This window comes from Carcharhinus amblyrhynchos, chromosome 12 (genome assembly GCF_965287045.1).
Source record: "Carcharhinus amblyrhynchos chromosome 12, sCarAmb.v2.hapA, whole genome shotgun sequence".
Lineage (NCBI taxonomy): Eukaryota > Metazoa > Chordata > Chondrichthyes > Carcharhiniformes > Carcharhinidae > Carcharhinus > Carcharhinus amblyrhynchos.
In genome coordinates this window covers 78,455,663-78,470,680 of record NC_137335.1, presented here as the reverse complement: position 1 = coordinate 78,470,680, position 15,018 = coordinate 78,455,663, and the positions used below count along the sequence as shown (strand labels likewise).

Sequence of the window (15,018 nt, the reverse complement as noted above, 5' to 3'; positions counted from 1 at the left end):
CCTTTAAAACAGAGATGAGGAGGAATTTCTTCAGCCAGAGAGTGGTGAATGTGTGGAATTCTTTGCCGTTGAAGGCTGTGGAGGCCAGGTCACTGAATGTCTTTAAGACAGAAATAGATAGGTTCTGGATTAATAAGGGGATCAGGAGTTATGGGGAAAAGGCAGGAGAAAGGGGATTAGAAAAATATCAGCCAGGATTGAATGGCAGAGCAGACTCGATGGGCCAAGTGGCCTAATTCTGCTCAATGTCTTATGGTTAACATCTCACCTGGAAGAAGGCACCTCCAAGACTGTAGTGCTGGAGTTCCAGTCTTGATTGTTTTTGTGTTCAAGCACTTTGGTACAAGTGCTTAAAATGATAAAAGATGGGACAAGGTAGATAGAAGCAGTCTATTTCCAATGGTCAAGGAATCATTGCCTCTGTACCACACTGGAGTGGCAGCCTGGATAAAATATGCGTGCAAAACTCAGAATAGGATTGAATCATCAACAAACTGAAACCTTGGATAAAATGTTTTGTTACTATTTAGCTGCTATCAGTAAGGTTTCCTTTTAGTTACTACATAGGGATTCTTGTTGAAAAGGGGAAGACTAAACTCTGCTATGATAGTCCCATGGTTAACAGTCTTTCCCTGCCTCGAGTCTTGCATCAGGAAGGACCTTAAGATTCTGCAGGGTGTATGGAACTTGTCGAGTTAAGTTTAGTTTAGTTCATTTATTAGTGTTACAAGTAAGGCTTACATTAACACTGCAATGAAGTTACTGTGAAAATCTCCTAGTTGCCACACTCCTGCACCCGTTCAGGTATACTGAGGGAGAACTTAGCATGACCAATGCACCTAACCAGCACACCTTTTGGACTTTGGGAGGAAACCAGAGCACCTGGAGTAAACCCACGCAGACACAGGGAGAACATGCAAACTCCACACAGATGGTGGCCGAAGTTGGGAATCGAATTTGGGTTCCTGGTACTTTGAAGGCAATGGTGCCCCAAGAATATTTATATCACTACTTAACACTCGTACCTGTAGGGGTTGTGGTTTCACTATCGGTAGAGAATACAAGCAGATGGATACACACAGACACACGTACCTACGTATGTGTGGGCTGGTCAACACTAAGGCTGCCTACCTTTCCCTGAGTCAACTTCTTCAGGAGAAATGGTAGTAAAACAAAAATACAAAGTACAAAAAGGGGAAGCAAAGTTTTGCGTATTTGGCAGGTAGTGTGTCTTTCTGCATTACTGCAGATTACACCAGTCTGCAATCCCACATTTTCAATGGAACCTCTCCATTGTGGCCCAGTGGCAGAGGAAGGAGAGGATCGAACCAGAGCTTTGGTTTTATCCATAATTAAATGTAAATTGTCACCGCATACAGACCAAGTGCTTGATGGCCAGTGAAAAAATGATGGGCTGAATGGCCTCTTTCTGTGCTATAAAACTCTATGATTCTATGACCCCAGGAAAGTTGTGAGGTCAATGCATTTTGTACAGTTTTTGAAATGTGTGCAGCAATGTTCTATGGATATGGTTTTTGCTTCAATAAACTCACCATTTGCAGTAACACAATGTTTTCTCGCAAGGCCCCAATGCAGCCGCAGAAGGTGATTAAAAACATAACGGCTCCAACTACAATCATAATGATCGCAGGATCAATTACAAAGGTATCCCGCACAGCGTCTGTAAGAAAAGCAGAGGGGCCATCATTCCATTGACTCAGCGGAGTAGATCCTTCACTTAAGTGAATGAATCGGGATAGCTAGGAGGGAAACCTGACCCCATCTGGCCTCTAGATGACTCTTAAAGACTCCGTAAAGTGATCTAGCAAGCCACTTAGTTGTATCAAAACCAAACGGAAATGGAGATATAAATGCTGACCTAGCAATTGAGGCTCGCATCTAATGACCTAATTATTTTTAAATGCAAAAATTTCCATTATAATCATAGAATTCTTACAGTGCAGAAGGAGGCCATTCAGTCCATCAAGTCTGCACCAGCAACAATCAGGCCCTATCCCCATAACCTCACGTATTTACCCTACTAATCTCCCTGAGAGTAAGGGGCAATTTAGCATGGCCAAACAACCTAACCAGTACTAAAAGAAAAAATGCTGGAAAATCTCAGCAGGTCTGGCAGCATCTGTAAGGAGAGAAAAGAGCTGGCATTTCAAGTCTAGATGACCCTTTGTCAAAGCAGCTTTCGGGCTGTGGAAGAAAACCAGAGCGCCCGGAGGAAACCCACACAGAAATGGGGAGAATGCACACACTCCACACAGACAGAGACCCAAGACTGAAATTGAACCCGTGTCCCTGGCTCTGTGAGATAGTAATACTAATGATTGTCCCACCATGCCACCCATGTTTCCCTGACTCTGTTTATGCAACAACCTACTCCAACACCCAGGTATGTCAATAGATGACTCTCACTAGAACATATGCATGATCGTCTTCACTGATATTAGGGTGGCACGGCCTCAGAGCGTCAGGGACCCGAGTTTGATTCTTGGCTTGGGTGACTGTGCGGAGTCTGCATGTTCTCCCCAGGTCTGCGTGGCTTTTTCCGGGTGTGCCAGTTTCTTCCCACAGCCCAAAAGACATGCTGGTTTGGTGCATTGGCCATGTTAAATTGTCCCTCAGTGTACCCGAACAGGCATCAGAGTGTGGAGACTAAGGGATTTTCATTGTGATTTCATTTGTTCACCAGACTGATCCCTGATTCCTTGAATGGCAGGATATGAAGAGATACTGGATTGAATGGGCTTGTGTTCACTGGGATTTAGAAGAATGAGAGGGGATCTCATAGAAACATATAAAACCCTGATGGGACTGGACAGGCTAGATGCTGGAAGAATGTTCCCACTATTGGGGAAGTGCAGAACTAGGAGTCACAGTCTAAGAATAAGGAATAAGGCATTCAGGACTGAGATAAGGAAGAACATCTTCACTCAGAGTTGAGAACCTGTGGAACTCTCCACCTCAGAAAGTTGTTGGGGCCAGTTCATTAGATATGTTGAAGAGGAAGATGGACATGGCCCTTGTGGCTAAAGGGCTCAAGGGGTAAGAGGAAAATATCAGCCATGATTGAATGGCGGAGTAGACTTGATAGGCCGAGTGGTCTAATTCTGCTCGTGTCTTATGGTTTTATTGGAGGAATTTCTTCTGCCAGAGTGGTGAATCTGTGGAACTCTTTGCCTCAGAAGGCTGTGGAGGCCAGGTCATTGAGTGTGTTTAAAACAGAGATAGATAGGTTCTTGATTAATAAGGAGATCAGGGCTTATGGGGAAAACGCAAGAGAATAGGGATTAGGTCTTATAGTTATGCAGAGAAAGCGGGAGTGGGATAGTAAAAGTGTATGATCAGCCATGATCGTGTTGAATGGTGGTGCAGATTCGAAGGGCCAAATGGCCTATTCCTGCACCTATTTTCTATGTTTCTATTGCAGTGTTAATGTAAGCCTACTTGTGACAATAATAAATGAACTTAAACTTCTCTCTCTTGCTGTAATTGCATCTTTTATCATGTGGCATTGCTTGAATAGAAGGGAGATTTCCCAATGCCTCTCACCTTTCTAAAGATCCCAGGAATATTTAGCAATCACATTCAGGTTGTAGCCAGTCCCTAACATCAATCGCATCATATCCTTTTAGCTAAATCTGTGCTTCTAATTAATTTCATCTGCTGCATGTGTTTGTGACCAGAATTCTTATTTGGGGAACTTTTCCCATCTTGAGCGAGACTTTTTCTCATACTTTCAGTAGTAACTTATTCTTACGTAAGAATATAGAACTGCTACAACTCATCATACTCAGGCAGTATGTGTTCAGCTTTATGCAAAGTTGCTACATCTGACCTTCACTGAAGAGACATTGGCTAGAATTTTATCACCCTGCCCATCTCGGGAATCAGAGCAGGTGAGGGGCAGACCATGGCAAGGTCCATTGTCCTCAGGCAGGATTTTGTGGTTTTGGAACGAGCAAGGCTGTAAGCCCCCGTCTCTTCTGTGTACAAACACATGAAGTAGGAGCAGGAGGAGGCCACTCGGCCCCTTGATCCAGCTCCGCCATTCAATAGGATCATGGCTGATCTGTTTGTAATATCAATCCCACATTCCTGCTGACACCCAATACCCCTCTCCCCTACTTTGTTAATCAAGTATCGAGCTCTGCCTTAAAAATGTTCAAAGACTCTGCTTCCGCTGCCTTTTGAGGAAGAGAGTTCCAGAGACTCACTACCCTCCGAGAGAAAACATTTCTCCCCATCTCTGTCTTCAATGAGTGACCCCTTATTTTTAAACAGTGACCCTGAGTTATAGATTCTCTGACAAGAGGAACATCCTCTTCACACCCACCCTGTCAATACCCCTCAGAACCTCTAATGTTTTGATCAAATCACTTCTCACTCTTCTAAACTCTAGTGGATACAACCTAACCTCTCCAACCTTTCCTCATGTGACAACCCTCTCATTCCTGGTTTATACAGAATTCTGAAGTCTGGCTACTGTTGGTGTATAAATATAATACAGGCACTACCACAAAGTTCAGGAGTTATAGATATTGGAAATCTCTGGGTAATCACTTTGCTGGACACCTTCGGTCCATCTGCAAGCAGGACCCAGGCCTTCCTGTTACTTGCCACTTCAACACACCACCCTGCTCTCCTGCCCCCATGTCCGTCCTTGGCCTTTTGCAATGTTCTAGTAAACCTCAGCGCAAAATGGAGGAACAGCACCTCATCTTCCCATTGGGCACTTTACAGCCTTCCGGACTGAACATTGAGTTCAACAACTTCAGAGCAAGAACTCTCCCCTCCACCTTCACCCTGTTTTATTTCATTTCGTTCATCTCATTCATTCACATTCCCTTTGTTCCATTCCAGCCCCCTCCACCACCCTCACAGTATAAATCTCTGCTGATTCTCTTTGCTCTTAGTTCTGACGAAGGGTCATCCAGACTCAAAACGTTGGCTCTATTCTCTCCCCACAGATGCTGTCAGATCTGCTGAGATTTTCCAGCATTCTCTGTTTTTGTTTCAGATTCCGACATCCACAGTATTTTGCTTTGATCTTGGAAATCTCCAGTTGCCAATGCAGGACTTTGCAGAATCTCGAAACCCATTGCCCATACCCGATGTCAGTGAGTGAAAGGGAAGTTTGTCACCTACCTGTAGCTTTCTGAACCTTAGCGTATACTCCAATGGCAACAATCACCAGTGAGATGATCTGTAAGGTGAGAATGTAAATACAGTAAAGAGCTGTACGAACACCAACAATTAACAGATCAGTGACTACTGCTCATTAAGTCAGAAGCACAACAAACTCTTACTAAAACAGTATGTTAAAGCAGCAATGTATTATCGAGCTGTGATCAAAGATAAGAACAGGAATGGGGATTAAATCACCAATGTTCAGACAGCAGGCTCTGCTCTCCTAATAGGCTAGATCGACAAATGTTAGCTTTTGGACCTCATTTTAACCAACAGAACTACGTCATAAGATTTCATGTAATTTTAATGACACAAATGTTATTGTATATTTAAAAAAATCACTATTAACTTAAATGCTTTATAATGACACGGTTAGCACTGCTGCCTCACAGCACCAGGGACCCGGGGTTGATTCCCGGCCTGGGTCACTGTCCGTGTGGAGTTTGCACATTCTCCCCATGCCTGTGTGGGTTTCCCCCAGGTGTTCCAGTTCCCTCCCACAGTCCAAAGATGTGTGGGTTAGGTGGATTAGCAATGCTAAATTGACCCTCAGTGTCAGGGGATTAGCTGGGGTAAATGCATGCGGTTATGGGGATAGGATCTGGGTTGGTGCAGGCTCGATGGGCCAAATGGCACTGTAGGATTCTATGATAAGAAGCACTGCATTGTTTCTAACTATGCATTCAGGTTTATTTCATTCTTCCCTCATGAATTCTCTTATAAGAACATTAATCTTAAAGTTATTTTCTTCTGTAGGGATCTCTCGAAAGTATGCCCCAGTCCTCTGAAGAATTTTCCCCAGCTCCACGCATTCTCAGGACTATCGCTCCTCAGAATTTTGGCTAAGATTAAACATCAGATCAAGTCCAAAGATGGAGTACAGTGCCTTATCCTGTCAGCTCTTGTTTATCTCTCTAGTGGGGACCATGAATTGGATTCAATTAGAATTTGAACTTGGTTTTTGGAGGAAGTAAGGAATGGACTGGGGTTTGCCTAGTCTCCTCTGAGCATTACCTTTGTAACTTTAAGAATGGAATTTAAAAAATTGATAAAGTAAATCTTTCACTCAGCCCTCAGGTTGTAATGACTCATTGAATATATATCATAAATATCACATCTCAGAGTCCAACTTCTCATCAATTGTAAAGACCATTTTGAAATGTCTGTAATGTTTCTTTGACCATACTGAAAACCCCCCACCCCCCCCCAGGAGTACAACATGATATACATGGAGAAGCTGAATATTATTGCAGTTTATGTGATGGCCACTTTGCAATGCTTGTAACATTCTTCCAGGTATTTTGTGAAATAAAATATATTTGTGCAAATAAAAGCTTTAATTTACCCTCCCTTGACTTTGGGTGCCTCAGTCACTTGTTCCGGTTAATTTTCCAATACTTCCAAGCTAATTTGATGATTACTTCTCTTTGCAATAAGGCACTATAAGACCTCCTGTAGATTTCCCAGCAGCTTCAAATCAGTTAATATTCCAGCTTCTGTTTCCCACAAAATTTGAACTGAGATTAAGCCTCATGCATCTTCCATGCAGTCAAATATGAAGTTAGTCTTTTACTCTGCCGACAGTGCAGGCCTGTCTAACTGTCATTTATTTTGGCTAAATGGTCTCAGTAAGATGCAAACCATTAGAGGGCCAATGTGCAATTTAAAATCTTTCCTAGCAAATAACAAACTAAATTGAAACCAGAGATGCTTTTTGTTCTACCCACCTCCGTGATGATGTAGTCTGCTCTGAGGAGTCCCCAATCTGACCTTTAAGTTAATTATCCCTCAGTTACAATTTATTTTTTGTTCTGTTGAGGTAAGTGGGTTTTATAAGTTTTCAGGATGCATTGAATGCCTTTCTTAGCTCAAAATCCCAAAACAAAACATTTCTTTGAGCTGTATTTCTTTGCAAGTAGTGTAGACATCATTACCGCAATTTTATTAGCACGGCTGTCCAAGACTCGTAAAATTGTGCTGGAAGCTGAGGTGGAATGCTGTTCTGTGATCCCTGCCCACCCCAATTTTGGAACAGCTGTGCCGGTAAAATCAGGGCCTATGTCTCCAGTTCTCCAGCTAAGGAAACCCACCTATTGCTTCATGATCTTAACCTTTTAAGAGCAGTTAACCTCTTAAAGCAAGATGGCATGGACCCAACCTTCTAAGCCTCCAAGCTGCTTTAGTTTCATTTATCCCACTTTCTACAGTTCAACTTTAATCTCTAAAAATTAAAGTTGTATATTAAAATACATGGACAATAAACTAGATATTCACAACATTACAACACAATTCATGTGTGACAGTCCATAGAGTACACTACAGGTTCACTTTGCTCCAAAAAAGTACACACCATTCTAAGTTGCTTCTCTGCACTTACAACACAGACTACATCTACATTTAAATATTCTCTGATGCATATAATTACTTGTAAGAATTAATGGATCAATTGGACAATCTGAAAGTACAGTTGCATCAGTAAGTATGAACGCTGTCTGAAAGTCACAGATCCTGCTTGCTATCTTTGATGGTGGCTCGTGCATTGTATAAATGATGTATGAACTGCTGCGTAAACAGGAACAAGCACAGTGAGAGCAGTGTTTGAAAAATCACCATTCAGTCTCATTCACTCAGTTTGGAATGCAAAGCAGCCACTGTCAGCCACAAAAAGAATGAGATTAACTTAGATGAAACGTTTTCACAGTCCAATTAACATGGCACCAAAGCAAAAAAAAACAGTCCAGAGGAACCTGTAGGCAGTGTATTCTGCCTTTCCTCTCACTGATATTCAACCAGACTCAGACATTTCTGAGGGGTAATTTTAACCCCAATAAAGGAGTGGGTTTAGGTTTGTTGTTTAAGGTATGAATCCTGCCCCAGCTGGTGCACTGCACTCAGGACAGTGGGCAGCACAAACAGCTCCAAAGTGGTGGGACGGCATTGTAAATATTACAGTGTGCCTGAGTGGCTCATTTTTATTTGCCATTTAAAACTGAGCTGGATAACCAGGTTTCCCTCACTTCAAGGGAGTTGCAGGCTAAACTGGGATGGGAGACTACTGCATTGGCAAGTAAATGCCTTTCCACCTGTTTACCAGAACCAGTCTGCTAATCTAGCCAACTCCCTGCAATCAAATTTCCTTTCCAATCTCCCCCTTGCCTCCCAAAACTTCCCCCTCGCCTCCCAAAACTTCTGATATCCCTACAGTCTGTTGCAATGGAGACCTTCAGCAATCTCCTCCATTCAGGCCTCTCTGATCTAACCATCTATCATCCAAGGCTAATGATTACCCCCTTCACTATGGCCTCCGATACCCCTCAAAGACCTCCAACTCCCCTAACAAACCTGGGGATTGAACCACCATGGGCCTCCTCCCTCTGCCACCTCTACCACATCCCCCCCCCCACTCCCCCTGCCCTGACCCCAAGCAAGACCCTCACCATCCTCACTTCCTCCAGTCAGGACACAGATACACCTATCCCTGGTGCCTCGGGGTTGCGTTGAGTTTCACTGAAAGCATCCTGAGGACGGGGGTGCGACAGCATGGTGGATAATTAAAATCGCAAGCTACCAGGATAATAAAATCCTACAGTACAGAAAGAGGCCATTCGGCCTGTCAAGTCTGCACCAACCACAATCCCATCCAGGCCATGTCCCCATAACCCCATGCATTTACCCTAGCTAGTCCCCCTGACACTAAAGGGGCAATTTAGCATGGCCAATCCACCTAACCTTCACATCTTTGAACTGTGGGAGGAAACTGAAGCACCCAGAAGACACCCACGCAGACATGGGGGAGAACATGTACAGGCCACACAGACAGTGACCCAAACTAGGAATTGAACCCGGGTCCCTGGCACTGTGAGGCAGCAGTGCTAACCACTGTGCCACCGTGCCACCCCCAGCATGAGGTCATACCTGCAGACTGGGCAAATGGTCACTCAATCTGCGTTTTGGTCTCCTCAATGCAGAGCATTGTCAGCAGCACTCACAATTTGCTAAATTGAAAAATATACACATCAATTACTGCTTCACTTGGAGTGTTTAGGATCTTGAAGGAAGGAGGTAAAAGGATGGTTATTACATTTACTTGCATTTACATGAAATGATGCCAAGGGGTAAAGGTTGGGGGGGAATGTGTATGGTGGTGGAATCATGCTGGAGGAATGGCTGAGGGTGATCCGTTGCATTAGAAGCTGGTGGGTTGGAAGGCAAATTTAGGGGGAACTCTATCATATTCTGGGAGGAAGGAAAAGGGGAGTGAGCAGAAGTGTAGGAAATGAATCGGACATGGTTGAGGAAAAAGGAAGACATGTCAGAATCACTGTTGTAGAAGGTTGCCTCATCAGAACAGTTGCACAATGGAGATGAAAAAACCAGGAAAATGGAACAGAATCCAGGATGTGAGGGAATGTGGTCAAGAAAGCTGTGGAAATCAATGAGTTTATAGCTAATGGTTGATAGCATGTCCCCAAAAATGGGAATGGAGAAGTCAAAGAAAGACTTGGAGATAAAGTATGTGTTGATGAGAGAAGGATGGATGTTAGGAGCAAAGTTGATGTTCAGGTGAGAACAGGAGACAGCACCAATACAGTCATTATTGTATTAGAGAAAGAGGTGAGGGAGAGGTCACAAATAGGTCTGAAACAAGAAATGGTCAACATTTTCTACAAAAAGTCAAGTGCAGATCAGACCCATGCAGGTACCATTGCAAAACCTTTCATTTGGAGGAAGTGGGATGAGCTAAAGGAGAAATTGTTCAATGAGAGGACAAGTTCGGCCAGGCAGTGGAGAGTGGAAGAAGTGGAGAGCCCTCAGATTATTCTGGTGGAGGGCAGAGGGATTGGATGTCCATGGAGAAGCGGAGGTGGTTAGGACCAGGAAAACGGGAAATTGATGAAGCGATGTAGGATATCAAAAGAGCCACAGGTGTAGGTGGGGACAGACTGGACTGGGAGAGTAAAATAAGAGTCAAGATAAGAAGAAATGAGTTCAGCAGGGCAGGAACAGGATGGAACAATGGGTCTGTCAGGACAGTAAAGCTTATTTATTCAAAGTGGCAGAAGATGGAAAGTAATGTTCTGCAAGGATTAATGCTTTATTCTCGATTCACCACTTTATTCACAATTTACATTTGGCCTTCAGATCAAAAACACAATTTCTAAATCTGTGATGACACCATCAATACTGAGAGACATAAAAGACAGCAGCAGGAGTAGGCCATTCAGCCCTTCGTGACTCTTTGCCATTCAGTGGGATCATGGCTGACCTTCTACTTCAACACCATTTCCTGCACTATCTCCACATCCCTTGATGTTTGTAATATATAGAAATCTCAGCTAGAATTCTCTAATGTCATACACCCCGCCAACTCGGGCAGCAAGAACGGAGAATTTGGCACTTAGCCAAATCTCCATTCACAGCAGCAGGATTGGAGAATCCCAGCCACAGACAAGATCGGAGAATCCCAGCCTTAACATCAGTTTTGAACCTACTCAAAACATGATTGAGTGAGACTCCACAATCCTTTGGGGCAAAGAATTCCAAACATCTACCTCTCTCTGAGGGATGAAGTTCCTCCTCATCCCAGTCTTAAATAACCTGTCCCTTCTTCTGAGGCTCTGTCTCCTAGTTCGAGACACCCGCCTCAGTCAATCGTGCTCAACATTGGGACCGGAGAATCCCAGCAGCAGGCAAAGTTGGGGATGCCAGCCCATAACTGTACACAGTACTCCAAATGCAAACTCACAAAGGTGCTAATTAATTGCAGTAAGACATCTTTACTCCTGTACTCAAATTATTTGGTAATAAGGGCCAACATACTTTATAATCGCTATACCTGCATGTTAACGTTCAGTGACTCATGAACAAGGACACCCAAGTCCCTTTGAAGTTCGATGCTTCCCAGCCTCTTACCATTGAAGAAATACTCTGTACTTTTCTACCAAAGTGGATAAACCTTTGCATTTCTCCACACTGAATTCTGTGTGCCAAATCTTTGCCTATTGACTTAACCACTGTGGATCTATTTGAAGCATCTTTGCATCCACCTCACAACTCACATTTCCACCAAGTTTTGTGTCATCTGCAAACCTGGAAATATGACACTTAATCTGTACATCCAAATCATTGATCTAGATCGTGAATAGCTGGGGCCCAAGCACTGATTTTTGCGATACTCCGCTTGTCACACTCTATCAACCGGCAAATGATCCATTTATTCCTACTCTCTGTTATAGTCCATTAACTATTTTCAATCCATGCCAGTTTATTCCCTCCAATCCCATGTGCTTCAATTTTGTGTCCTAACCTCTTGTGCAAGGTCTTATCAAAAGTTTTCTGAATCTATCACATCCACCAGTTGCCCCTTATCTATTCTGCTAGTTTCATTCACAAAAAAACCAACAGGTTTGCTAAATATTATGCATTATTCATAAATGTGTGATGTCTCTGCCCAATCCTACCATTATTTAAGTAATTAAGTTTACTTAATAGTCACAAGTAGACTTGCATTAACACTGCAGTGAAGTAACAGTGAAAATCCCCTAATCACCACACTCTGGTGCCTGTTCGGGTACACTGAGGGAGAATTTAGCATGGCCAATTCACCTAACCAGCACATCTTTCAGACTGTGGAAGGAAACTGGAGCACCCGGAGGAAACCCACGCAGACACGGGGAGAATGTGCAAACTCCACACAGACAGTAACCCGAGTCTGGAATTGAACCCGGGTTCCTAGTGCTGTGAGGCAGCAATGCTAACCACTGTGCCACCGTGCTACCCCAGAAGTCCTGCTATCACATCCTTTATTCTAAATTCCAGCATTTTCCCTGTGACTGATGTCAGACTAATAGACCTGTAGCTCCCTGTTTTCTCACTCCCTCCTTTGTTCAATTAGCGGGATTATGTTTGCAATCTGCAGGAACTTGTCCAGCTTTAAGAACATAAGAACATAAGAAGTAGGAGCAGGAGTAGGCCATCCAGCCCTTCGAGCCTGCCCCGCCATTCAATAAGATCATGGCTGATCTGTCGTGGCTCAGTTCCACTTTCCCGCCCTCTCCCCATAACCCTTAATCCCCTCTCCTATCAAAAACCCATCAACCCGCGTCTTAAAAATATTTAGCGAGGCAGCCTCCACCACTTCAACGGGCAGAGAATTCCAGAGATTCACCACCCTTTGAGTGAAGAAGTTCCTCCTCAACTCCGTTCTAAACCGCCCCCCTTTTATCTTGAGGCTGTGCCCCCTAGTCCTATTGTCTTTTTTGAGCGGGAAGAGTCACCAAGAAATCCAAAAGGGAGTTCAGAAGAAGCTTCTCTACTTCTCTACTCAAAGAGTGGTGAGAATATGGAAGTTGCTACCACAGGGAGTCATTGAAATGAATAATATTTAGCATTTAGGGAGAAGCTAACAAGCCTATGAAGGAGAAGGGAATAAATGATAGATTTAGATGAGGGAAAATGGGAGGAGTCCCAGATGGAGCATAAACACCAGCATGGACTAGTCGGGGCTGAATGGCCTGTTTCTGTGCTGTGTATCTGATATAAATATGGCCATTCTGTGTTAACAGAATGAGAAATCTTGCTCTGCTTCTGAAGGTGGAAGGAATGTTAGATCCAAAGGGGAACAACTCCCGAGTAATAGAATCCTTAACATCCAGAACAGATGTCGGAAGGATTGTATTTCCCAGTGTCAGCTGTGGAGCCTTGCAGATTGCTCTGTAATGATTGTATCGAACAGAGAAGGCAGGTTGAGATCTCCGAGGCTGTTTCTCATTAGAAAATAAGTGCGACTGCACCACAAACACACTAACAACAACATTCTCGGAAGAGGGGTTATTCTTCGGGATGAATGCTGCTTGCAGCTGTCCCCGTTTCATGTTCCTTCCTTTTCTTTTGTGTTAGTCAAACTGTGGAATGGTTCATCAGACCCAGGATTGATCTTACTTCTTGCTGCTTGTTCGTTGCTTGTTTTTAATAACAGGTCCAATGGTTTGGATTAGGGTTGACGAATGCGGCCGGAATTCTCCCATCCCGCCCGCCACTGGAATTTTAGCGGGCTGATTGCGGAGAATGTGAAATGCCATTGACTGTCGGGTGGGAATTTCCAGCGTTTAGCCCAGCGCGGCTGGAAAATTCCGTCCTGTATGTCTGAAATAATCAATAGGGAAAGGGGGAAATTGAAAGCAATGTGCTTATAATGCCATGTGTAGGTAAGTTATCAACTCAATTACAAAATATGGAGCAAAAATCTTAATGAAATGGGATGCTGTTGTCAGTGATGTTTCAGGGGTTTTCCTGACCCTTCTCACCATCGGGATCTTCCTGTCTGGTGGAAGGCAATTCCCCCCGGTGGATTCCCCAGTAGCAGGGTGAACGAAGCATACAAAACACCACGGACTTTGGCGGGACTGGAAGATCCCACCTGTAGCCAATGGCAAACTGCTGGAAAGCACGACACACGGTGTGTGTGAGTGTGGGGGTGTGGGGGGATCCCGGCTATTGTCTACCACACTGGAGAGGAAATTCCTCTACCCACATTACCAGTGCAATGGGACAAACTAAAGGTAGTCATGATGTGGAGATGCCGGCGTTGGACTGGGGTAAACACAGTAAGAAGTCTCACAACACCAGGTTAAAGTCCAACAGGTTTATTTGGTAGCAAAAGCCACCGCTTTTGCTACCAAATAAACTTGTTGGACTTTTACCTGGCATTGTGAGCCTTCTTACTGTGCTTACAAACTAAAGGCACAGGAGGATTTTGTTTTAATTCCCTAGATACAATACTGTCCTGTCTAATCACATGCTAAAGATCTAGAACATATCTTGTAGGCAGTGCCGGATTTAGGCATAAGCTAAACAAGCCACAGCTTAGGGCCTCACAATCCGCAGGGACCTCACAAAACTTCACAAGGTTTACAATGAAGAGAACATTTAAGACCGGATACCAGAAAAGAAAAAGAAAGCACCAGCTTGAAGAACAACTTAAAAAAATTACCAAAAGTTGACAGTTACTATACTCCAGAAACAGATAAGGATCCACAAATCCAGGGTGATCAGCAAAATCTAAAACAACCACAGCAACAAAGTCTAAAACAACCTGTTGGTGTAACTTTTTAACAAGGGGTCTGCGAGCTTTACATAGCTTCGGGCCTCACCAAGTCTAACTCCGGCACTGCTTGTAGGCACAACCTCAGAGCCCAGAACTGTCTCTATTTAAGTACTATATTTGATTTTTTTTTTGCTATGGTTTCCAAAAGACAAACGAGAAACAATTCCCATTTATGTGATCTTTTGAATTTTTTGAATTTTTTTGTGTGGGGGCGGCACGGTGGTACAGTGGTTAGCACTGCTGCCTCACAGTGCTAGGGGCCCGGGTTCGATTCCTGGCTTGGGTTACTGTCTGTGCAGAGTCTCCCCGCGTCTCCGGGTGCTCCAATTTCCTCCCACAGTCCGAAGATGTACAGGTTAGGGTGGATTGGCTATGCCAAATTGTCCCTCACCGTCCAAAGTGTGGAGGTTACATGGACTGGCTATGCTAAATCAGCCTTTAGGGCGGCACGATAGCACAGTGGGTTAGCACTGTTGCTTCACAGCTCCAGGGTCCTGGGTTTGATTCCCGGCTCGGGTCACTGTCTGTGTGGAGTTTGCACATTGTCCTCGTGTCTGTGTGGGGTTTTCTCTGGGTGCTCCGGTTTCCTCCCACAGTCCAAAGATATGTGGGTTAGATTGATTGGCCATGCTAAGAAATTGCCCCTTAGTGTCTATGGATGTGTAGGTTAGAGGGATTAGTGGGTATGAAATGGGGGTAGGGCCTGTGTG

General features: G+C 44.0%; 1 protein-coding gene across 2 annotated transcripts in view; it reads right to left on the bottom strand.

Annotated features, from left to right (window-relative positions):
• Positions 1–15,018, bottom strand: part of tspan33b (tetraspanin 33b) — a 63,191-nt gene that overhangs the window by 17,021 nt on the left and 31,152 nt on the right. For both annotated transcript variants that reach the window (XM_080200791.1, XM_080200792.1), the window contains exons 3-4: positions 5,161–5,218; positions 1,554–1,681 (exon numbers count right to left, since the gene is read on the bottom strand). In XM_080200791.1, coding sequence (XP_080056917.1) covers positions 1,554–1,681; positions 5,161–5,218 — 186 coding nt within the window. The remainder of the gene's footprint in view (positions 1–1,553; positions 1,682–5,160; positions 5,219–15,018) is intronic.